Source organism: Psammomys obesus, unplaced genomic scaffold (assembly GCF_907164565.1).
Source record: "Psammomys obesus unplaced genomic scaffold, mPsaObe1.curated_primary_1811, whole genome shotgun sequence".
NCBI lineage: Eukaryota > Metazoa > Chordata > Mammalia > Rodentia > Muridae > Psammomys > Psammomys obesus.
This window is the reverse complement of record NW_026591086.1, coordinates 30,432,988-30,459,157: the sequence shown is the minus strand read 5'-3', so window position 1 is coordinate 30,459,157 and position 26,170 is coordinate 30,432,988. Positions and strand designations below refer to the sequence as shown.

Genomic DNA, 26,170 nt, shown 5'->3' with positions numbered 1-26,170 from the left:
AAAAAAACCAAAAAAACAAAGTATCAACTTTTGGAATAAGTTATAGGCCCGGCACACAGATGTAGGGAATAGGCAGCTCTGTGGGTTCCCAAGTAAGAGGAACTGGGGTTATCTCTGACATGGACACTGTTGCCTGCTTTTCCATCACTTGCCAGAGGGGAAGAAATGCTCTAGGTACTGATGGGACTTGGACTTGATGTGTGCAGGTGTGAGTTTGTGGGTAAGGGAGGATAGGTGGTAGAGTCTAGTTCACTTCCAAGAACTCAGTTCATAAAACATCAAGTATCTGCCTTCCCCGTTTAACTGTAAAGTTCTCATAGTGTTAATAAATCTTCAATATTCTTATCATCTCTCTAACCCTTAGTTTTTAAAACTATTTAATGACAAGTAAAGAATTTTGAGGGAAGTGCAACAAAACTAGCTTACTCTAACACTCTGTTACTTTTCTATCCCATTGTTATTATTGTTGTCATAAATTCACAATAAATTTAAATTTATGTCTGGCAAAAAAATGTGGATTATTTTGACAAAAACTTAGAAAATACCCTCATCCTATTTTATCTGCCTATGTTATTGTTCAGGAACACACCTGATTTCTTCTGATTTAAAAAAAGAAAAATGTGCTTCTGAAAAAAAAAAAATTACAGTGAAAGTCTCCTGTTGATGGGCTGATTTTGCCCAAGTCTACATAGTTTGCAAGAATTAGAAGGTGGTCCCATTCTAAAAAAGACACAGCTTTTGGTCCAATGCATTCTAAAGAGTGATTGAGAAAAGATTAGATAAATTTGGCTTTTTATAATGTGAAAAGTTTAAAAAAACTGTGGGGTTCTGTCTTTTTTTTTTTTTAACCATGCGATCATTAACAGTGAGAATATGTTCTTGAGGCAGTAGGTACTCAGCAATTAATGGCTTAATGAATAGATTAATTAATAGTGGAAAAGGTGTTTTGAGTAAAATTATGTAATGTGAATTTCACTCTAGTGTCCTGACAGTAGAGAGAATCACTGTATCTTACTTCCTTAAGAGAAAAAAGGTAACTCATGGAAATAGAATATTAAATCTTTAAGTAATTTCCAGATTAAAAATAAGACCACATTGTTCATAAATGCAACTATTTAATGTAAATACTTACTTCTAACATGGAGTAGGAAGTTAGTTCATGTTGCCAGTTGCCAATAATGAAATGAACCATTATAAAAAGAATTCTGTGCTCAAAAATATCTACTTTATCATCACTAGAGGCATTCTTTTGTATTGTATATTTAAAAAAGAACCTCTTTATTCTTGATAATGGGCACATTTGAAACCATGATTTCTCTTAAAAGTTATATTCAAATGTTAATGAATAAATTCCAGGTAGTATCTTTCTCTAGAATCAAGTGTGTAAAACTCTATCAAAATATGTTCTCTGAAGAAAACTATGTAATCTAGACTGTCCCTAATTTTTACCTACAGAACTTGACATAGGGTAAAGCCTTCTTGAGGAACAGGATCTGAAGCAACATCAGTGGCAAAAGCTAAATTCTGTGTTTCACATATTTCTAAATGAAAAATACACATTTAATTTTAGAGAAGGAAAAAAAAACTGTTTAACTAAATATTTAGAGAACCACGCATTTTAAAAATATATCTGTAAAGATAAATTGTTACAAATTCTTCTTAATTGAAAATCTATATGCAACTCGTATTATATATAAGGAAATCTTTTTTTTTTTAATTATTTGATCAGTTCTGACCTTAAAATGCTCCTATTAGCCAGGCTATATTTTCTCATATTCTCTCACAAGAGATAAACTACCTCTAGGTGAGTCAGGTAAAAGGCCCAATTCAGGAGTTAACGAAGCTGTGGTCATCTGCACTACTTCAGCTCAGGCAGCCCTTACTGAAGAACCTTTAATGATACACATAACTTCTTTTCATCACATGCTACTGTTCCTCTCTTTTTTCTTGTACTGAAATGTTTTTAGATCCCTTACTTACACCTGCCTTGATAGCTCATTCTTACTATGATATTCCTTAATGCGAATTAATAATAGATATATTTGATCATTTTTCTTCAATCTTTTATATCCATTTACCAATTCCTAGTGCATGTGCATATCCATTCTGCCATTCTGCAGGCTGAAAATATTGCACAATTCTGCCAATGTGGTTTAAACATCTCTGTGTCAGGTTAATTACAACATATTAATTACTACATCTTTCTAACTTACCAAATTTCATTGAAAATAAACTACATTTGCATTTTCTGTAATAGAAAATTACAATTTTCTAGTGCTTAAATATTATAATTACATTAAAATGCCAAAAATAAAAGTAATTTAAAATATATAAATATAATGTATAATGTATAATGTAGAGTCTAACAATCTCATTGTAATGGCTTTAGAAGAAAATATTTTATTTGTTATTCTGTACAATTATATTTCCAACATAATACAAGATGCTCAACAACTAAATATACAAATATCCATATTGTTAGAACTGTTGAAATAAGAAATAACTGCTCTTGCATATTTTGAGAAATATTTCGTAGAGAATAATAGTATAACTAAACTAACATGATGCTTTTTTCTCAAATGTAACTTTAACTTCTATGAAGTATAGACTCCTTAATGGTATATGCAGCGTTTAGATGTTATCAGAAGACAGAGTGATTTGTCCAAAGTTTTGCTTATACCTTGCTTTCTTTTATTTCATTTACAAATAAGTAGGAGAGAGTCAATTAGAGATGATGCCAGTGGATCCTGGACAATCACCTTAGAAACTATTGTAGACAATCATGTATAATGACCCATGAGCTCAACGCCCTTGCTTTTCACTTCATAATGGGAAGATCATGGGAGATTTAGAGCATACTTCAGTATGAACATGAGCACTTTTTCCTTGACAGTTAAAATGTCAAGTGTGAGGAAACACAACAATAAGTAGTGTAGCATAACCTTTGCTTTAGAAGGGCTAATGCATCTCAGACGCTGCTACCTGTGTCTGGCCTGCTTTTCTATAGCACTCACCTAAGCATGTAAGAGAACCTTTGCAAAAGGAGTGATGTTCATTGAAGAGTTGAGTGTAAAGGGGAAATGTGCTACATCAGATGTAATTAGTACCATTTATGATTATAGTTTATGGGATGTAAGTGTCAGTTCATTAAAAATGTACTGAACTATCAACTCATTTCACATAGGCCATTGAACAGCAATAAAGTGGCATCATCTCTTCTCCAGGATGACTTTTAGCTGGATTTGAACCAGTGACTCATAGAAAATAGGCTGTATCCTATTGTCAGTCTATAAAAGCATTTTATAGAGTTGCAATGCATCTGCCTACTGCATTTTGCTTCTAGCAGCATTCCTGTTTCTTTGAATATATTCTGTAAATTTTCTCTTGAAAAACACAAATATTAAATGCTTGGAAATGGTTATAATATACACTACATATTTGAATTTTATCTGTTTCTATGTATTAGTAATGTCATTTAATCTCAATAAAAGTAGTCATGTGTAGCATACTATTGGAGGGTTTTTTGGCTGTGGAAGAATGCAAATTACTTTTAGTATTATAGTACTCATTTACTGACATACGTAATTCCCTACAGCTTAAAATTTCACCCCAACACAGCTGCACACATTTTTATATGTCATGTATTACATCAGCCAAAAGCACATTGACCATGAAAATTTAACTCTGGTCTGTACTAGAATTCAGATTTTTATTGTACTAAAACACTGGCTTTCACTGAATTAACTATAAGCACACCTTCACTATATCCGTAGACTGATACAGTTCAGTAAATGCCAAGGCACTAATCTAAGTACGTTTCTATTGAAAAGTCTTTTTTTAAAAAATAGCCTAGGAATAAAGCCTGAATCAGTGGACAAAAACAACTCATTAATCTCTCCTTCTTTCTGTTTTCAAGTTTTGAATAAAGTAATTTCTTTCAATGTACATCAGTATTAACTCAACTTTTAAGTAACAATTTCAATTAATCTTTCCAGGACTGGTAGAAATATAAACTGTTATTTTTATGTTACATTATTATGTGTATTATTATATTTCATAACTTAAAGGGCAAATTCAAAAGTCAGCATATAAGATAGCAATGGTATAGGGATTGCAGTGATGGGAATTATGCACTGACAGGGCCTAGAAAGCAGAATGCCTGAGAGGGAACTTGAAAGGTTGAATTAATGAATTATTTACTTAGTTCCATGATGCCAATGAGTCTGTATATTTCTTACTTGGAATTTTTCTATACTTTTTTCTCATAAGCATATAAGTGTCCTTTGCTTTTCTTACATTTTTGTCTTAAGGCTTAAATTAGTTCTACGTCTTTAAATTATTAAAGCTGGACACTTGTTTTGGTAGTTTGCCAGGTAGCCATTACTTATTGAATGCAGGTGATGAAGGCTGGCCTTCGGTTTTACACTGTGTAGTTTGTAGTAATTGTTGAATTTGTGTTCAGATCTGAGCATGAGCATTGCGCCGGGGAGAAGCTCGTGTTAACTGCATGTCCTGTGGTCTTCTTTGTAGTCTCAGCGCCGCGTTACCTTTCACCTCCCGGACGGCTCCCAGGAAAGCTGCAGTGACAGTGGTCTGGGAGACCACGAGCCGGTGGGTAGTGGAACCCTGATCTCACACCCTCTTCCTCTGGTTCAGCCACAGGACGAATTCTACGACCAGGCCTCTCCGGACAAGAGGACCGAAGCAGATGGCAACTCGGACCCCAACTCTGGTGAGTCTTCTTTCAGTCTTCTTAGCTTGCTGCTGCTCTGGTTGACTTGCGTGATGAAATTTGTTTAAACGGTCACCCTGCTCTGCAAGCAGGGGACAACTGGTTATACCTGCTGTTTGCATTAACACATGCGTTGAAACAAATGTAGGGTGATGCACTTTATATGTTGACCTTTCTATGGTATGATATTCTTTTTATTTTATGAGCCATCAAAAAAAATTTTTAATGTGCAATTATAATTGAAAGAAAATATTTTGTTGGAATATGTTCTGGCTGCAAAAGGATTATGGAATAGGGTTGTTGGAATATATTCTGGTGGCAAAGGGATTACAAAATAGGTAGTTAAAATGATGAAATATACTTAACTAGAACATTGTTAATAGAAAAATATGTGTACGTATGTGTGTGTGTGTATATATATATATGAGTGTTATGTGTGTTCATGTCCTTTGGAAGTGCTATGTTGAAAAAAATATTTACAACCAGAAGAAAGATTCAATGGGATTAAAGTACATTGAAGAAAACGAAATATTTTTATTCATAAATTTTATTCATGTTTTGATTCTTGGATGATTTGGTTGGGTTTATATCAGTAGGTTTAAATAAGTATATCTGACCTAAATGCCACATCATCTAAGAGATATACCTGATTTTAGTAATCACTGTCAATCTCAAATAATCCCTACAGAGCAGTTTTCTCAGCCTGTGGGTTGCAACCCCTTTGGCAATCTTATATCTACAAAAATATTTACATTAAAATTCATAACAGTAGGGACATTACAGTTATTTAAGGAGCAATGAGATATTTTTATTTTTTGGTGGGATTCTAAAACATTAGAAACTTACTAAAGGGTTGCAGCGTTAGGAAGGTTGAGAAGCTCTAAAGGGACTTCTTTCTTAGCCTGTGAAGAAAATCCTGGACTAAGTCTGCATCTTTATTGATCCACATTTTGAAAAAGAACATGCTTATAATTAATCAAAACCCCCTCACTGACTAGGAAACTTTAAAAATCAATTAACATTACAATGCCTCTTCCAGATTAACAAAGATATTTTCCGTTTTGTTAAAATTAATTTGTTTTATGGTGATAGAATGACAATGGATGTTTCTGGGCAGGAATGTTAGAGAAGTCTTTGTATTTTCCCCCTTTATGTTGTCATTGTTAAATGAAGGGAAATACTGAGTAACCACAGCAAGAAGACATCCAAACCAGAAAAAGAACAAGAACAAAGAGTACCCACATTCAAAACAGAAAGCTCTCCCACTCCTGAACCTGCTTCACATTGGTTAACTGGGGAAGGAAGTGGAGTTAAGGCGACTTTTCCATAAATCTCTAGCTATTTAGCACCTTCTGCTTCAGACATAACTGTGCCTCTGGCATTTCTGTGAAGTAGGAATATCTGGAGGAGGTCACACGCTCAGACAGGCTTTCTTAACAACTTCCCTTCTGGTAGTCCAGCTTTCATGTTCACTTAGTTCCACAATTTTGAATTTGTCTAGGCAGAGGGGTCTGCAAAAGTGCTTCCTTCTCTTGTTCTGTCCCACCTGGACCATGCTTCTGCCTCTGCAGGGCTCTGATCAGGCTCTCTCCCCAACAGCCACAGTTAAGTGTGTGCAGTTACGTTACATCTTACTGTCAAAGTTTTACTTTGTTCCAGGAAATCTTCTGGTAGAATCTAAGTGACTCCTATTCTATCATTTTCAATTTCTGTGTCCAGTTTTTAAGAGTAAATCATCAAACACTTTTTTTTTATTCAAGTATCTAGAGCTGACAAACTCAATATCTACCATGCAATAAAGTATGAGAGAGCTGGAGAATCATTTATTCTCTATGGATTTCTTGTTATACTCACTCTATGAACTAATGATTCTAAGTTGTTCCACTGAGCCACGGTGTTCCAAGATTTGTATAGAGGTGATGAGGATAGCTAGAACTTATACTAGCTCCTTGTAAACAGTTTTTGGAGTCTCCAATTTTCTCTTCTCTAACTAGCGCTAAGCTCCTAATTTTCACTTTACTTCCTGACCGCCTTGTTTGCAATTGTTTGGAAGTGGATGGATGCGCCGGTCTTTTAGTCTGAGTCAAAATAACCACAGAAATGCAAATGCTACATATACCCAACTGTAACAGTTCTCCATAGTTTAGCAAAGGTACTTTACACAAGTATTTCTAGAGCAGGAGTAACATGTGAAATTCCAGGTAAAGGATTCGGCATGCCTAAGAGTTTTCATCAATTTCTCTTTAGCTAGAATAATGAAATCCTTTAGAATCACACACAGGATGACAGAGGGCACTGAGTTTAATCACTGGGTTTTAGAAAATGATGAACATCTGGGTAATTTTCTACTTAACTAATTGAATTAGAAATTTAAAAATATTCATCTAGAAGGGAAAGGCAGCTTTTAGGATTTATTAACTAGATGAACAAGATGATAGTTATTTTCTGTTTTCTTTGTCATAGAATTATGTGTCTGTGGTCAGCCAGGGTGAATTGAGAAGTATCATAGTACAGGAAAATATAACTAAAACATTAGATATATCTCATCACAACTATATAAAAATATAGATGCACAAATTAATATGATACTGTTCTTTCCTATATATAATAGATACATTACTACAGATTTATTGGAGCGAAGTAAAAAAAGTTCGATTTGTAAATGCTCACTTAAATATAAATTTAAAAGAAAATATGGTTTATACTGCTTTCTTTGTGGAAAATTTACTTCTATAAATATAATTAACATTTATTTTATTTTTACTTATTTTTTTTTCATCTCTGAAATTAAATACTTAGTAACACCAAAAGACTTGGAAAGGGGCAGGGAGGAGATGAGGGAGGGAGGGTGGGATTGGGAGGGAATGAGGGAGGGGGCTACAGCTGGGATACAAAGTAAATAACCTGTGATTAATATTAAAAAAATAAAAAGTTAAAAAAAAAAGAAGAGGTTTCTGTGTATGTTCAGAGAAGAAAACTGACATAAGAAATTTGCAGGCTACTGATGTTTGGTGACTTGACTAAAAGGACCAGTTGCGTTCTTAGACTGAAGGTCATCAGGTCATTTTTGTCACTATTTGTATACAAGCTCCTAAGTCTTTCCATAACAAAACTCATATTTAAGATTTCCAATAAGGGAAAAAGGGGAGAGAGAGAGAAAGAGAGAGAGAGAGAGAACAGTTTGTCAAGCCTTTTAAGTAGGAGTTAGCTAAATTGCCCTTGGCTAGATCTTTATACAATATGCCCTGCTACTCACACAATGACTTTTTAGTCCTAGACAAAAGAACTGGGCCAGCTGCCAAGTGGAAGAGGATGTAAAAGGGACTAAGCTGGAAAAAAAAAATGCACATTTCAATCCTATTTAAAGAAGCACCCAGAAGTTTTTATTTTTGATTATGTTTTAAACAAACTAGTGATATTTATTTAAAGATGCCCTAGAAACCTTCAATATTCTGTTTGAGATAGGGATTTTACCAGGAGGATGATGGTCAGTAAGTTGTCTTTAAACAAGAAGACCTGGGCCTGGTGGTAGTCCAATTTGCCACTGGTAGGGCAAGAGACAATCCAGCTCGTCCTTGCTGTCCTGAGTCAGCGGTTTATTTAGCCCCACTTAGACTAAAACTACAAGCTCCTTGTTGCTACCTAGAACATGATTCATTAGGATACGCTGGAAATATTACATTAATCAAACTAAATATTAAGTTGCACTGGAATCATAATGTGCTACATTCCTTCACATTGTCTAGTCACCGTTTTGTAATTAACTTTGAGGAATTAGTGAAGTGTAATGGAAAGACTTTGACATACTTGTTAACTGTCATCTCCCTTTATAGCTCAGTGGTTTTCATTGTGCTCTCTGGACTCTTCTTTCTGGACTTTTTTACTTTTTTGGAGAGGTATAATTTTCTAACAAGCGATGTAGGAAACATGAACATCAGATGATGAATTACTAGTACTCACAGGACTTATTGTGCCTAGAAGTATCCCTAAACTTTAAATATATCAGCTTTGATTTAAAAATACTTAAAAATTCCAATATATACATAGTTAAAAATTTGTATTATGCATTTTAAATAAATTAATATGAACAACCATATCTACTAAAGTATTTGGGTAAACTGGATTTTAATATATGTTCTTACTATTCCTAAACACACATCCAACAGTTATACACATCTAAAGGGTGGCAAGGATATCAGTATTTTTCTTTATTTCTCAGTGCATAGTTTTGAGTTGTTGACACTGCATCTTTAATACTTTATCTTATTCTCATTTTTTTTAATAATTATAAAAACTGTAGATCCCTACTTGTGCTGTAATAAGGATCTTAAAACATACCTCAAAAGCCATCATGTTACAGGCTGTGTTTCCCAGTAACATAAAGAGATTGTGGACTATTAGAAAGTGCATGTACTTGGGAATTTTCAAACACTAAAGGCATACACTGGAAAAGAAGAGGTCAAGTTTGTATCTGATGTTTTTGTGCTCTGCATTCTCAGGACCACATGGTAAGCAGCTTTCATCTATCACATGCCCTTCAACGTGATATGCCACTTTGTCACAAATATCCATTGTAGCTACTGTTCTATTTCTGTATCATAGCCCAGGCAACCTTAGGAAGAGTGCGTTTAATTGGGAGGCCCATCATTCAGGAATGTACTGTCTCTGTGAGCCCTCCATGGAATGAAATATGAAAGAAAAAAAAAAAAAAAAGAAATCATCCAGTTCCTTTGGGTCTTTTCTAGATGAAATCAAACATTGCCTGTTTAATTTTCTTAGTATTTTTATTGTTTGCTAATTTCATAAGTCATATATACATGTATATACTTACATCAAAATTTCTACACATTCTGTTTCCCTCTAATTTTTCCACAGTCCTCTCTACTATTCCCTCCCAACTTCATCAGCTCTAAGTCAGCTCAGTGCTGACTATATTCTCATCTGTGTCAGACCATCTCCTGGAGAATGTGTAGTTTCTCTGAACATCTTAATCCCTGAAGGAAACAAAGTCTCCATCTCCCAGCAATTATCAATTGCTAATAGTCACTCAGATACTGGTGGGACTTTGTGAGACTATCCCTCACCAACGTTCCCATTTTGATGTGATATTTAGCAGATCTCATGCTTGTGATGCTGTGAGATTTTTTTTTAATTTTTTTATTTTTATTTTATTTTTCTTTTTAGTTACATTTTGTTAACTCTGTGTCCCAGCTGTATCCCGCTCCCTCATTCCCTCCCCAACCCCACACTCCCTCCCTGGTCTCCTCCCTGCCCCTTTCCAAGTCCACTGATAGGGGAGGACCTCCTCCCCTTTCATCTGACCCTGTTTTATCAGGTATCTTCAGGGCTGGCTGCAAAGTCCTCCTCTGTGGCCTAACAGACTGCTCCTCCCCTGGGGTGGGGGTCAAACAGCCTGCCCTTGAGATCCTATTAGAAATAGTCCGTGTTCCCCTTACTTTGGAAAACTACTTGGTTACTGAGCTACCACAGGCCACATCCGAGCAGAAGTTCTAGGTTATATCCATAGATGGTCCTTGGTTGAGTGTCAGTCTCAGAAAAGACCCTGTGCCCAGATATATTTGGTCCTTGTGGAGCAACCACTCTGGAAGTCAATCTGGCGCTTTCTCAGACAACTAGGAGTAGTGCTACCTCAAGACCCAGCTATACCACTCCTAGGTATATACCCAAAATTTGCTCAAGTACACAACAAGGACATTTGTTCAACCATGTTTATAGCAGCTTTATTTGTAATAGCCAGAACTTGGAAACAACCCAGATGTCCATCAACGGAGGAATGGATACAGAAACTGTGGTATTTTTACACAATGGAATACTACTCAGCAATCAAAAAGGAAGAAATCATGAAATTTGCAGGCTGTGAGATTTTGTGTGCTATGATCTTGCCCTGTTCTGCAAACTGTTTCACTTTAAATATCTACTACCCTGAGATTTTTTTCTTTCTTTATTATTATCCTTTATTATAATTTATACAATATGTTTTCTGGCTGTGGCCCCTTCCCTCATCTCCTACCAATCCCACCCTCCATCCCTCATTTCCCCCCATATCTCTCTCCTAGTTCACTGATAGGGGAGGTCCTCTTCCCTTTTTATTTGACCCAAGCCAATCAGGTCTCACCAGGATTGACTGCATTGTCTTCCTCTGTGGCCTGGCCAGGCTGCTCTCCCCACAGGGGGAGGTGATCAGAAAGCCTGCCACTGAGAACATGCCAGAGAAAGCCCCTGTTCCTTTTATTAGGGAACCCACTCTGATACTGAGTCCATGGGCTACATCTGAGCCAGGATTTTAGGTCCTCTCCATGCATTGGCCTTGGTTGGGGTATGAGTCTCTACAGGACCCCCATAGCTCAGTTATTTTTGGCTCTGTTGATCTTCTTGTGGAGGTCCTGTTCCCTTCTATCTCCCCATTCTTTTTTAAATTAAGTTTTTTTAATATTAATTACAGTTTATTCACTTTGTATCCAAGCTGTAGCCCCCTCTCTCATTCCCTCCCAATTCCACCTTCCCTCCCTCAGCTCCTCCCATTCCTCTCTCCAAGTCCACTGATAGTGGAGGTCCTTCTCCCCTTCCATCTGACCCTAGCTTATCAGGCCTCATCAGGACTGGCTGTATTATCCCCCTTCTGTGGACTGGGAAGGCTGTTCCCCCCCTCGGTGTGTGGGAGGGTCAAAGAGCCAGCCACTGAGTTCCTGTCAGAGACAGACCCTGTTCCCTTACTATATACTGAGCTGCAGTGGGCTACATCTGAGCAGGGGTTCTAAGTTATGTCCATGAATGGTCCTTGTTTGAAATATCAGTCTCAGAAAAGACCACTGAGACCAGATATTTTGATTCTGTTGCTCTCCTTACGGAGCTCCTGTCCTTTCCAGGTCCCACTTCTTTCATAAGATTCCCTGCACTATGCCAAAAGTTTGGCTATGAGTCTCTACTTCGATACCTTGATCAGTAGTCTTTCTGAGGCCATCTGTGGTAGGTTCCTGTCCCGTTCCCTGTCTTCTCCTCAGCAGCTCTATTTGTAATACTCAGAACCTGGAAACAACCCAGATGTCCCTCAATGGAAGAATGGATACAGAAATTGAGTTACATTTACGTAAGGGAATACCACTCAGCTATTAAAAACAAGGAAATCATGAAATTTGCAGGAAAATCATGGGAACTAGAAAAGATCATTCTGAGTGAGGTATCCCAGAAGCAGAGAGACACACATGTAGTAAATTCACTCATAAGTGGATATTAGCCATATAACATAGGACAAACATAATAAAATCGATACTCCTAAAGAAGCTGAAGAACAAGGAAAATTCTAGGGAAGTTGCTCATTACCTTGAGAATTCTAGAATCATTTCTTTCTCCCTTTCACAATGATCCCTGAGCACTTGGGAGAAGAGATGAAAAGTAGATGTTCCCTTTTGATTTGAGGGTTCTCAGTTTTTTATTCTCTGCCCATTAACCTGCTGTGTGTATATTTGTTAAACTAAAACTTTGATTACAGTTTAATAAAAATAAGCCCTCATTTGTAATAATATATTACAAAAATACATGACACAAATACGTGTTTTAAAATTTTAGTAATCTTCCAAAGCACTGTTACCACTATTAGGTATAACTGTACGTGCTGGCCTAAATTAATCAATGAAACATTTATAATTTTAGAGAGTATGAGTTAGCCGTTTTTGTTGTTGTTATACTATGTCAGCTTGTTTCATGTAGATGGTGAGTATTAGAGTAGTATGTGTTGGCGTTAGTTCTTAAAACTCTTATTTACTTTTCTTTTATCTTTTTTTTCACTCTACTCCATTCCAATCCCTTCCAACACCCAAATACCAAGTAGGAGAGAGAAAGGGTTAGTGGGAGAAGGGGGATAGTTGGTTTTTAGCTGCTTCCTGCTGGTTAGGGTCATTTGGTTCCTTGGAGCCAGTCCAATCCTTTTTTTTTCCATCTTCTTGTCTCACAACAGCAACCAGGAGCAGCAAGGGGGAAGTGGCACAGCTGCCTTGTTCTTTCTCTAATTGTGTGTATATGCATGTATTTGTATGCTTGTATATCTGTAGTAAGTCCGTGTACTTGATTGTACGTCTATCTATGTGTGCCTTTGTGTAGGTGTGTGCCTATGTATATGGGTGTGAGTGTATGGCTGTGTCTGTGAGTGTGTGTATGCTTATGTCTATATATATATGAAAACAGAACAGAGTTCTTGCTGTCATAAAGACCATGTCTAGTTTGACAAGCACTAAAAATTTTTGCATATTTGTGCCTTTGACTATTTCGGTGAACTGCCATTATCTTGAGAACATGGATTCCATAATTCTAAAATGGAACTACTAATATTTGTGTGTGTCGCTATCAAACTGAATTGAACTGTAATGCAAGAAATGCTTAATGAATGACTCACGTCAATGGTCCAGATATGTATCTGTTAAAGTGTATTGAAAGAAAAATTGATATCTGATTTTGAGTTACGGGGATGCTACAATAATGTCTACTTGGATACATGAAATAAGAAACAGAAGTAAAGGTAGTTCCAAACGGTAGCCTATATCCCATATTAAAAATGTATACAGTAAACATGTTAGAGAATTTTAGAGAAAAACTCAGATTATAATTTATCTTTTTAAATTCTTTTTTTTAAATTTTATTTTTCTTTTTAGTTACATTTTGTTAACTCTGTGTCCCAGCTGTATCCCGCTCCCTCATTCCCTCCCCAACCCCACACTCCCTCCCTGGTCTCCTCCCTTTCCAAGTCCGCTGATAGGGGAGGACCTCCTCCCCTTTCATTTGACCCTGTTTTATCAGGTATCTTCAGGGCTGGCTGCAAAGTCCTCCTCTGTGGCCTAACAGGACTGCTCCTCCCCTGGGGGTGGGGGGGGAGGTTGAAGAGCCTGCCCTTGAGATCCTGTTAGAAATAGTCCTTGTTCCCCTTACTTTGGATAACTACTTGGTTACTGAGCTACCACAGGCCACATCCGAGCAGAAGTTCTAGGTTATATCCATAGATGGTCCTTGGTTGAGTGTCAGTCTCAGAAAAGACCCTGTGCCCGGATTAAATTCTTAAAGTTTGCAATATTGAATAAAAGTATCTAAGAACAAATAATATGATTCTTAATTATTAACTAAAAACTAAAAGCGTAAGATGGGATTTAGTTTTGCCAAGTGAAACACACCAATGGGTGTTCTAGTACAAATGGGCTGCCCAATAAACATACATACTAAAACATTAGAAAGACTCTCAAATTATATATAGGAATATATGGAATCTATATTAACATACAGATATGTAGCAATAATTAATGAAGAAAGGCTATAAATTTCAGAGAGATTGGAGGGGCATATGGGACAGAAAGCAGAGATGAGAAGGAACATATTACATAATTACATTATAGACTCAAAAAAAACTAAAGAAGAACTAATGGTGAAAGAGAAAAGAAAAAGAAAAGAAAAGAACAGTTTTAATTCCAGCACTTGGGAGACAGCTGCAAGTAAAATCTCTGTAATTGCTAGGCCAGCCTGCTTGGTCTACAAAAAGGTTTACTATAGAGATATCCAAGCCATCCAATGCTACATCATTAGAACTTGTCTCAGTAGATACGTAAAAAAAAAAAAAATTAATAACTCAAAAAACAAAATAAAGCAAACCCCAAATGCAATAAACCAAAAAAGTATTGCCAATAAATTACTGGAGATATTTGAGTAAATCATTGTTAAATGCATAATTAATTACACAGTAAAATCAGTTTTCTTTGAGTGGCATATTATTACTAAAATTCAGAAGAGACTGGAGAGGCAGACTAACCTAGCTCCTATTCATTCATGGGCCTCATTTAGGCTAGGCTTGTAGATGTTGATGTGTTCAGTTGATATTAACAGCAAAAGATAAAAAATGCAAAATAATATGTACTTTATGTATTGGATGGAGAGTTCATCATTCTGTCCTTTTTATGTTCACTGACTCTGATAGAAGTTTATAAAAAAAATCACAGCTTATTAAAGACTAATAAAAATATAAATTAAAATACTTATTCTTCAGTATCCTAAAAAGGAAACAATTATTCTCACTTTATGAGTTTAAAGAGTTTACTATGTTATTAAATCTTCACTGTGTACCCTATTTTATTATTATATCACTTTAAAAGATTCAAAATAAGATAATCCTTTATGTGAGTTTAGGTAATTAAAATATTACCGAAAAAATAAAATATAATATTACTGACAAATAAACAGGGACAAACCTTCTCCTACTGAGTTTTTAATTTATTCATTTTAGGAGGGATTTTTAATACAGCAAAATAAACTACACTGATTATTCATAGTTGCAAAGAAAAAGTCATTAATATTTTGCATTTGGGATTCCTTTTAGGTCAAAGTATCATGTATTAGTCTTGTAGAGAGATCTGTAGAGGGAATATGCCTCCTAGTGTAAAGTTAGGGTAATTTCAGCTTACACTGCTGTGCTGTGTGGAATATCATTTCCATAGCTGTCGTCATGGGATTGATTTAAAAGGCCTGAAGAGGAAAAGCATTTATGAACATTTTGTGTAATATTCTAGGGAAGGAAAATGTTCTTCATATATTTTCTGTTTAAAATAACTTGAGCATGCCTAAAGTGAAAGATAAATAGTTGTAATTCAGTAACTAGGTAGAAAAAAAAAAGCATAAAGATCTCAGTAGTTAGTAGGAAGATAAATTTCATATTTCTTAACCTTAACATAGCCATACATGACAAGACAAAAGGGAAAGGAATCACTAAAATGTTTATAAAATTAAAGAAATATATTTGATTTCATCTTTCTGTGCATGCATTTATAACAAAGATAATGAACTAAAGTATGCAAAGCTTTGAAACTTTAAATTTTGGAAGAAATCGAGCTATTTTTATAAAATATTTTAACTATCCTACTGCTGTTTTGACTTGAATTTCTGCTAGTAGACTGGAAAAGATAAAAACTGATGTCACTGGTAAACACAGATGCCCATATTGTAATAGGATTATGGCAGCATTGCCAAGTAAAAAATCTTAAGGCACATGCGGACTCAAGAATTTCTCAGGGAATATATATGCCCACCAGTGAATATTCTGAACAGGGAAGGAAAAAGTACATTGGAATCTTGTTCCTCGGACAGTTTCAGCAGAGTGAGATAAAAAGGAGATTATTCCCAAGAGAAGAAGAACAATTACACCACAAGAGATTAGGGATAAGAAAATACCTAACGACCCAAGATACAGAGCCTACTACTCTCCTACCTCCCTTCTAGTCAGCTTGTTTTGGTCTTGCTGAGGAATGTCTTATCAATTTACATTACTTTGCTTTCCCAATTGATCTTATGATTTAAGTAACTAACACACACAGTATTGTCAGTTAAATTTGCATTTCAGATGGACAGTGAAATACTTGCTGAGTTATTGCAATGTTGTGCTGTTCTTTATAAAATATGAGGTTTACATAAATAAAATTATCTATTGTTTATATGACATTCTCATTTAACTGGCAATCAGTATTTTAACTAGAAAATTCACATGGTATACATAGCTATTTGTATGTATAGAAAATAATCACCCTCCCTCTTTAGAAGTTTGGCTTGTAGATACATTCATATGCTAGACTATTTACCGTAGAAGGTGACTTTTATGTTGTTTTCTTACTGCAAACAACTTGATTGTTTAAAAGTTGTTTTTTACATAACGTCTTTTAGAAATTTTATGAATTTGTTGAATTCATAAACTATGTTTTCCTTTCAGGATCAAATCTAAAACTTCCAAGATCTAACCATGAACAAAGAATTATATGCCAGTCTAACAGAAGTTTAAAAGAGAAAGAGAATGTGGCTTGTAGTGCTATACTGGTCACTTCATTTTAACTTCTTGCCAAATGGCTATAGAAATAGAATTATTTAAGTCTTTGTATTTCATCTTACTTAGATAAATCGGATTTTAAAATGCGACTTAACATAAATTGTTTGAAGATTTACATACATTTAGTACAAAAACGGTTTTGAAATGTAACCTAGAAGTTATTTAGTGTTTCTGTAGGATTGACAAAAAGCATCTACACAAAAATCTATAAGAAGATTTGGGTTAAATATCAGGGAGATATCTGACAAAATATAATAGGTGAATTTATATCTGAATTCTGAACGTTCACACGTTTCTTTCAAATAATTAGCCTAAACTTATTAATACTTTATAATTTTAAATGATTTATTTTAAAAGTCAGTTCTGCAGAATGAAATAAGTATAATATGTGTGAATTTGTCATTTAATATCAGCAAATTAACTGAATGGTTAAAATAGACGAGTAACAATTTCTTGTTATGTGTTCACTGAAAGGAACAAATTAAACAATCAGATTTCTGAAGTCCAGACATGGCTTTTATTGATTTGTTTTGCAATTTTTTTTTCTGTTTTAACATATACATGTTTCTGTTTTGGATTAAGAATACAAAAGCAAACAAAACATTTTACATTAGAATACCACAAAAAAAATTGAAAAGCTTTTAAATATTTCCATGAATGAAAAAAGAAATTGCTTTGGTGAAGGAATACAGTACATTACCTTTTATGCATTATAAGACTCAATCTTTGACTAAGCACAGTGTACCAATTGTGAAATCATTCCAGGGACCAAAAATAGATGTTAAGATCCTACAAAGCAACAAGCCGCAGGTTAGTAAAGGTGCTATTTTATCTCAGAAGTGGCGCTTCATTGGTATGCTTTCTCAAAGGACTCATTTTATGGGAAATATATTTTTAAATTAACTCAAAGTGGGTCCTTATTCAAAAGAGAATGTTGAATTCTGATTTAAGCTGCTTAGGCAATAGCTATAGAATACCCAACAGTAACTCTTCAGTAATCTCTCCTAAGTCATAACTATTGTGTGCTGGAAGATTATGATTTAAAAAATAAGAAGTTCAGGTATTTTGAGCCAGAAATACCAATACTCCACAGGCAGTAAAATCTTGACATAGCAGTAAGTAGTATAATAAAAAGGGAAGAGAAATTGGTCTATATTCTATCAATTTTATGTCTTGCTAGCACAATCAGAAAGCCTTTCGGTACTGTACTTCATTTATTGTTCAGGAAGGGTGTGGAGTACGACAATATTTTACTCCACAAGACCCTAAGAACACTTGCTTCAGAAACAGGCATATTGAAGTTGAGAACAGGAGCTTTGCTTTTTCCAGTTGTGTTTGAGAAGTCTCCCTGGTGATTACTCATTGGTTACTCACTCCTGGTGATGCAGCCTTGACAGGCCACGGAGGAAGAGGATCCAGGCAGTCTTGATGAGACTTGACAAGCTATGGGCTGATGGCAATAGTGGAGAACTCCCCCTTTCAGTGGACCAGCCGAAGTGGATAGGGGGAAGAGGAAGGGAGGGTGGGACTAGGAGAGTAGAGGGAGGGGCTTCAATCGGGATATATAATAAATAAATTATGAAGAAAAAAATTAAAATAAGAAAAGACAACTTAGGGGACTTTTCCTCCTGCTACCTCCCCACCCCCACCAAGAACACTGCTCTGGCTCCACCACCACCATACTTTACCGGGACCTCATCAGCCATGATGAGCTGTTCACCTACAAGATCTGGGATATGGCAGAAGGGCTGTGCCTGGAGGTGGAGGGCAAGATGGTCAGTTGTTCACAGGGTGACACGGCTGACTCTTTCAATGGTGGAAATGCTTCCTCTGAAGACCCGGAGGGAAAGGTACAGAAAGCACAGTAGTTACCACCGTTGATATTGTCATGAACCACCACTTACAAAAAAACCATCAACACAAAAGATGTACAAAAAGTACCTCAGAGATTACATGAAATCCCTCAAAGGCAAACTTAAAGAATAGAAACCAGAAAGAGTAAGGCCTTTTATGACTGGAGCTGCAGAGCAAATTAAGCAAGTCCTTACTTATTTCAGCAACTACCAGCACTTGTTTTTTTTTTTTTTTTTTTTTTTTTTTTATTGTTGCTACCACGAATCTTCTGGTCTACGGAGAAAATGGTGTGACTCCATTCATGATTTTCTTTCATGGCTTACAGATGGAAAAAGGTTAACAAATTGTTCCTATCGCCTGTCACCGCAATGGGCACCTATCACCATAACACGCAGCTGCTTACCATCCATACAACACCAGGACGTTAGGGCCACTGCGAATGATGTCATCTTGAGCTTTTATTCTGACTCTGATTTATTTGGAGTGGAGGCATTGTTCTTGTAAGAAAAAAAAAAAAAAAAAAAAAAAAAACACGTCAGGTGCGTTTTCTAAAAAAAATACATTTAGATTAAAACAAAAGACAATTTAGTGGAACTTGAATAAAGTCTAAAAATTTCAATTAGGAAGCTATTAAACAAAAACCTGAAATGTAAAATGGACATGTAGCTTTTCATAAGGAGTATTCAGAATGAATATCCCACTATTGTCTTTACCTTGATCTTAACAAAATACAATCCATAAATTATTTATTTATTTACAATAATCGATAGTTATAATAATGATAACCAGGAGTAAAATAAAATGACATAGAGATGAGTAAAATAAAATATTCACCTTTATTTTACAAACAAGTTATGTTAGAAAAAGGAGAAATATTATAATCAGAAAACATATAATTGTAAATCACAATATATTTCAAATATATCAACTATCACTGACATAAACCCAAATTTTCAATTTAATTTGGATAACTTTTTGCTTCAAAAATATCTGAATTGCTTATTTGCCTTATCTCAAAATTACCCGAAAGTGCTCATTTCTGGCTCTGTAGCAGAAAGCTTAGAGAGTAATTTCTTTTTCCACTTTCTATACTCTAGTGTAAGACAGAGTGTAGTGTTTCCTGTTTTTCGTGTGGAGATCACATGGCACACTCACACTCCACAGGAAACAGAACTCTCTGACTTATTTAACACATCCCCAAATAGGGATGCCATGGAATGAAAATACACAAGCAAGGGAGAGCTGGAGGGACCTCCGAAGCAACACTGTTATAGTTCAAGACAGTATCATGTTTCTTTCTGTGTTTAGTGCTGGCAGGTCTATTTTTTTCCCCTCACACAATTCAAGATGATGATTTTGAAGTAAAAACCTTTAAATGTATTTCCCATCTGTTATATAAGCTATTACTTCCTTTTTGTGTCCGATAGTGGAGTTGAGGTCAAATGAACAGCAGTCTAAAGAGTCCCTGGGTTGGATTCTGGGCCTGAATGCCGCCTGGAGTGTCTCCCGCTTCTGAGGAGTTTGACAGAACTATCTTCTATTAGCCTTTAGGGTGAGGTTCAAACTCTGTCCATTCCTTTTGCCTCTTTCCTAGCACTATTAGTTTGGGGAATTGGAGGTTTGAGTGAGTGATGTGACTTGCCCTCTCATTCCCAGCAACTGGAACAAAACGTTAACCATCCTGCTGCTTTTGTTGTACTGGGTAAGCAAATCGGTTTTCTTGATACTGACTTGATCTCTTTCTTCACTGATTGAGAAGACATTCACAGAATTTTAAATAGGTCAAGTATTTGGAAGATTTATAAAAGAGAATTCTTAAATGTTAGGATGTAAAATGTTTATTCTAGCTAATTAGGAACAGATTACAGAAAAATACAATGCATTTAAATGCTAAAGCAATGCTAAGAAATTGTATAAAATTATAAAAAATTAAATGCCACATGTATGTAACCTTCAGTTCCACAGAAATATTTTATTTTGCTAATCTTATTTTGTTCAATTCTTGTGTACATATATCTGTATTGTATTTAAAAATCTATTTCACAAAACTCAGATAATAAAAAAAAAAATTGTAAACTAAGTTACTATTCCAAGAAAACATGTTTAGTATTTATGTTCTGTCAAAATGCACTCAATGTATAAATAAATAAATTTCAGTTTGTTTTAAAAGGCATTTAATAATACACAGTATTTCTTCAAGCTTTCCTTTTCTAATCTCTGGAAAAGATGATTACATATTAAATGGATACCGACAGGATAATAATAAGGAAATCTGTCAAAAATGATCAACTTTTCTACTAAAAGCTTTCTATACAATTTTATTGCAATCTAGATATATACATAGCGAAAAACTTTACTTTCTACAACTGCTAATACTGTGAAGAATAGCCTGTTGGGCATGTGCTTAGATCTTGGGCTTAGCTTCCATTAGCCAATCAATCAAAGAAATTCTGAGTCTAATTAATCGCCACTGTGAGAATAGAGAAGGATAGGTGCGTATTTTATGCAGGGCATTTATGAGATATAATTAATCAGTGTAGCATAGAAATTAATACCAACTTTGAGAGCTATCATAAATTTGTCATTGCTACCAGCAGTTTACATTCTTAAGTCCCTACAATAGTTTACTGTCAAAAACATTTCTTCACTGAAATGCCTTTAATAAAAGAAAAACAGAGGGCAGTACATAATCTGTAACGCTGCTGAAAAACTTCCTCCTGCTTCAGTTTTCAAAGTTCAGGGATTGCAGGGTAACACCACCACACCAGGCTCCTTCAAGTGATTATGATTTATTACCGAATGTCACACTGAAGAGAAATAAGATTTTATAAATTAGAACGGTTAACATAAACTGTAATGACAATTCATTATCATGGCCCCTTTAAGAGAATGAAAACTCTATTACTCACTTACCTCCAATTTCAGCAAAACCGAAACAATGCTCAATTTTTATACGGACCATGAGTGAGCTAAAGCAAACTTATTCTTAATTATTATTTAATTTTTTTATGTGAAAAATCTAACAGAGCATCTTTCTTCATTTGGGAGTCTAATGCTTACTTGAAATGTTAATTGATAAACAAATAATGCATACAAAAATACCACTGCTATACTAGGAATACATGTATATGGCTACATATATATTCTTACATGTATTCAAGGACGTGCATCCTTTAATAGAAAGATCATTGGTAGATTAAAAGTCTGCATGCAGGTAAAGAGACAAAGGAAGCCCTTTGGATTTAAACTTCATTGCCTCAAATTGCAAGTTATATCTTTGACATCCTAGCATACTCTTAAGGATGTGGGCCTTCTTGTTATACAGAAAAAGAATTCTACTTATAAAAAAAGCACAGCCAAGGATGCTTTGAGTCAGAAAAGAAAGGCCCTCTATACTGGGTATACAAATCCTCACAATCTAACAAAGAGCTACAGAAGTAAAGCAGCTATCTCTCAAGCCAGGTGTGACATTCATTGTCTTTGCACCGTCAACACTATTTAAGTAATGTATGGAAAGCATGTTTATTCATATGACAAAACTGATGGATAAAGTCTTTAAATAAATAATCAGAGTGCCAGTTTTGCTGAATAATGTGCCATGCAAACACTTCATTTACTGTTTAGCTGAAGGCTATGTAGAACAAAGAACAGCAGCCAAGTAGACACTAACTTTTAAATATAGATGAGGGCTTATTAGTAAGCATGCAGCCCAATATTTGTAAAATCCCCTCGCAAATTTACACATCATTTGTTTCTATTTTCTCCCATCTTCTATAACCTTGCTTTCAAAGCTTAAATTCCTCACGGATATTATTTGATATTGTAAGGTACTACAAGAACTGCAAATGAGCAGGCCCTCTCGTACGACAAGATGTACACAAATATTAGTTGATGTTTTTTATTGTCACTTGTATGTATCTTCCTCGCAGATCCCATGATTTTGTCTCAGAGAAGGAAATACGGGTAGCTTTTATTCTGAATTTAAAATAGAAAATATCGAAGATGGAAGCATGTAGAAAGATAATTTAACTTTTTCATTGATTCAAACATTAAACTTTCCTCTAGACTTAGTTGTCTATGAGAAGTATGGAAGATTAAATTCTCAGTCTGGGTGAATTAAAAAAAAGTAGTATTACAAGCTGTAACAGACTATCTCCCTCAGCTCTCAGAAGACAATCTAAGCGGCAAAGAAAAATGTTGACAAGGGGAAAGTAAAAAAGAGAGAGAAAAAAAAATCTGCAAGTGAGTAACAGGCAGATTGAGAACTCATTTTGAGAAGCTAGATAATGGAAGACACCTCCAGTCATGTAAAATATTGATAACAAAACATATTTATAGCCATAAGTAGAAATAAAAGTATTAGTTAATAATAGAGAAGAACCGTTATAGCTATGAGTAATTATGAAAAAAATTACCAGACAAAATTCAGTAGAATTATAGACTCCATATGAATTGTAACATTCCATAGACTTGTTTATAATTTCAATTTAGTATCAAGGCAAAGATAATAAAACAATAAAAAACAATGGGTTCAATAAATCAAAATATCTATTAAATATCCACTGTTTTTGTCCTAATTTGTTTCTGTAGACTATTATTGTCTTGAAAACACAGGGATTTGATATAAAATCTGATGTGAATAAATAAACTAGTATTCTTGATCAGTGCTAATAAAATACAAAGAGAATAAAAGGTATATTCAAGTAGAACTCAAATACTTGTTCACTTCCATTGGAGTAAATGGTTATATGAAGTTAACATGGTATCAAAAATCTGTTCAGTACATCCTGACCTGCACAGATCCTGGCTCACACTAAAGACACTCAGTCACCTCCATTGTCCTGTAGAGGGACAATGTTATCTTACATAGTGTCCATTTATTGGGCACAATAAAATATCTCATGAAGATTGTTTATGCTGAAAATTAAAAACCAAGAATTGCTTTCAGAGACTACTTAACAGTCCCAAGAACCAAGATCTCACATAGTAGTTAAAAAGGTTAGATGAAAAATGTATAATTATAGACTGGTTTGAAAAACATTTTAGTTTATTTTTTTCTGTCTTCTTTTAAGAAATAAGAAAATAGTCCTTAAAAATAATAGCAACAGAATAGATATAATTTTCTTCTTTCTTGAAAATCATAATTACAATCCAGACAACAATCTAACTCTCAACAATTATCCAATAGACTGTGTAAAAATTTGTGTTCTTAATTTTATTATCATGAATCATAAAGTCAAGGCTCTGACCATGAGTATTACACCTAAGCTGAAGATTATGAAAGTGAAATGGCCCTGGAAGGCTTACTAGACATTTCAAATAGATTGCTTTTCGTATCTAATCAATTCATCCAGCATAGAGTAAATAAGCTATTTAATTCCATTTTGATAATGCAGGCTCCTTTCCAAAGCTTCCCCCCCCACACACACCTACTATGTGCCAAGAAGCATACCCTGGTGATCCAGATTAGCACCAGGTATTCCTAACCAATGAGCTGCCTCTCAGATAATCCTTTGATTTTTACTTTCTTCCAAGTTTACTAAATACTCTTGTATGTTTAAAAAGGAGGAATACTATCCTGGAGGTAACTTTAGGCACTGAAATAATCTATTAAGTCAAGAATCTTATTGTTTTACATGGGAAGACTCAGAAATTATTCTTACCTACATTTTAGGGAAATTATATGAAAGAAAAAAACAAACAAATTGAAATATGTTATTGTGTTTCGAGAACTTCTCTTCACTGGTACATACTATCTAATTTGAGAGCTTTCACAAAATTAAAATAATAACGCAAGGAAGAGAAATCAGTAATTAGCACTTCAGAAATGGACAAGCAATCTAAAGAACTTAGCACCGAGTCAGCCAGGAGTGAAGGAGAGAGAAACAACTCGAGTAAATTGTTATAATACATTTAATTATTTTCAGAATGAAAATTAGTTATAATAAAAATAATTGCTATTCTTAGTATTAACATTTAATATATTTTTAAAAATCTCCCCAATTAACCCACTAAGCGATATCCTCAATCTTTACGGTGCTAAATATTTTCACAGACATATCACAAATATTTTATTTTATTTATATATATATATATTTTGGTTTTTCGAGACAGTAGTTTCTCCATGTAGCCTTGGCTGTCCTGGACTCTCCTTGCAGATGAGGCTGGCCTTGAACTCACAGAGATCCATCTGCTCTTGCCTCCCCGAGTGCTAGAATTACAGGCATGTGCCAACCATGCCTGGCCTATTTTATTTTAAGTCAGCAAAACAAACTCGTTGTTTCCATAACAAAGGAAAATAATATAGTGTTTCTTTCAGAAAATGCAAGGCATAATTCTTTCAAATAACATATGTTTCAATATAACATGTATGTGGAAAGTTAGTAAAATGTGTACTAATTGAAAATCATATTTGTATTTTCTAATGTTTTATGATATCCTAAATATTAAATATCTCTAAATGTTGAAAATTTATTTTGTAAAGAATCTACATTTCAAGTTATATGTAATGAGAAAAAGGATTATCTGTCTTGTGTTCTTTATGTGAAGTAGTCCTCAAAACACGGCCAGCCTGAGGAAAACTAGCTAATTCTATTTACCTATGATTAGCAGCGGCTCTCTTTCAGAGCAGTCCTGTAGATGAAGTGTACAAATCAAAGCTATTTAGGTTACCACTGTAAGGTAAATAATTACAAGTCCAAATAGATGAGCTCATTCTCTCATGACCGAGATGAGGTTCTTCTGAGGCATTTATATAAGATGGGGTAATTTCCCTTTTCCCCTAACACGTACTTTAAATTTAGGAATAGACCCCAAGTTGTTTAATCTTCATTAATGTGCCATGTGCTAAATAAATTTAAGCAAGCACAAAATTTTGCATGTTTAGATTAATTAAATCATTAAGTCAGGAGTTGCTGTGTTGCAAATACCCATTTGGCCTGGTTTGAATTTATTATCTAATATCTGTGGGCACTGATTAGCACTTTTGCTCATTATTAAACTGAACTTGTTGCATAAATCAAGGCCCTAAACATTACTTAATAAGGTTGTTCCCTCAGCCATTTTTAACCTTTTTGGCTCAAACTCTTCACTTATTTTTAAAGGATAAATATGTATTAATCTATTGAGCATAGGTTTGAATATAAACAATCATATCTGAGCGATTTCCTCTCAGCTTGTTTTTTGTTTCTCTATATTGTATACATAGAGCGTAACTTAACATATATTTACCTATCAGTTTTAGAATAGCCACAGTAAGCTAAAAAAAAACAAACAAAAAGGAAAACTATGTGTGCCTCAGACATGAGAACTTTACAAGACTTTAGGAAAAATAAGCAGAAGAAAAATTTCTTCAAGAACAAGAGTAGGCTACAAAAGAGTATATGCGCGTATAGTACAAGGTAAATTTAAAATATTTCTGAAAACATCAAGCATTTGAAGCAATATTCATGTTAGAGAATACAGTCAAGTCATGGTAATATTTTTGTCACACACTTCACTTAAAGTCTATGATTCATGTCAGTCACTCTCTCTTCTGCTCTTACTAGGGAACCCACATGGGGACTGAACTATCCATGGGCTACATCTGAGGAGGGGTTCTAGGTCCTCTCCAAGCATGGTCTTTAGTTGGTATATAAGTCTCTGCAGCCCACCCCCAACCCGGGACCAACTTATCTATCTATCTATCTATCTATCTATCTATCTATCTATCTATCTAT

General features: G+C 34.8%; 1 protein-coding gene and 1 pseudogene across 1 annotated transcript in view; both read left to right on the top strand.

Annotated features, from left to right (window-relative positions):
* Positions 1–26,170, top strand: part of Pcdh9 (protocadherin 9) — a 960,985-nt gene that overhangs the window by 613,091 nt on the left and 321,724 nt on the right. The window contains exon 4 of the mRNA XM_055609634.1: positions 4,531–4,732. Within this exon, the coding sequence (XP_055465609.1) occupies positions 4,531–4,732 (202 nt within the window). The remainder of the gene's footprint in view (positions 1–4,530; positions 4,733–26,170) is intronic.
* Positions 18,320–18,935, top strand: LOC129678744 (translationally-controlled tumor protein-like; annotated as a pseudogene).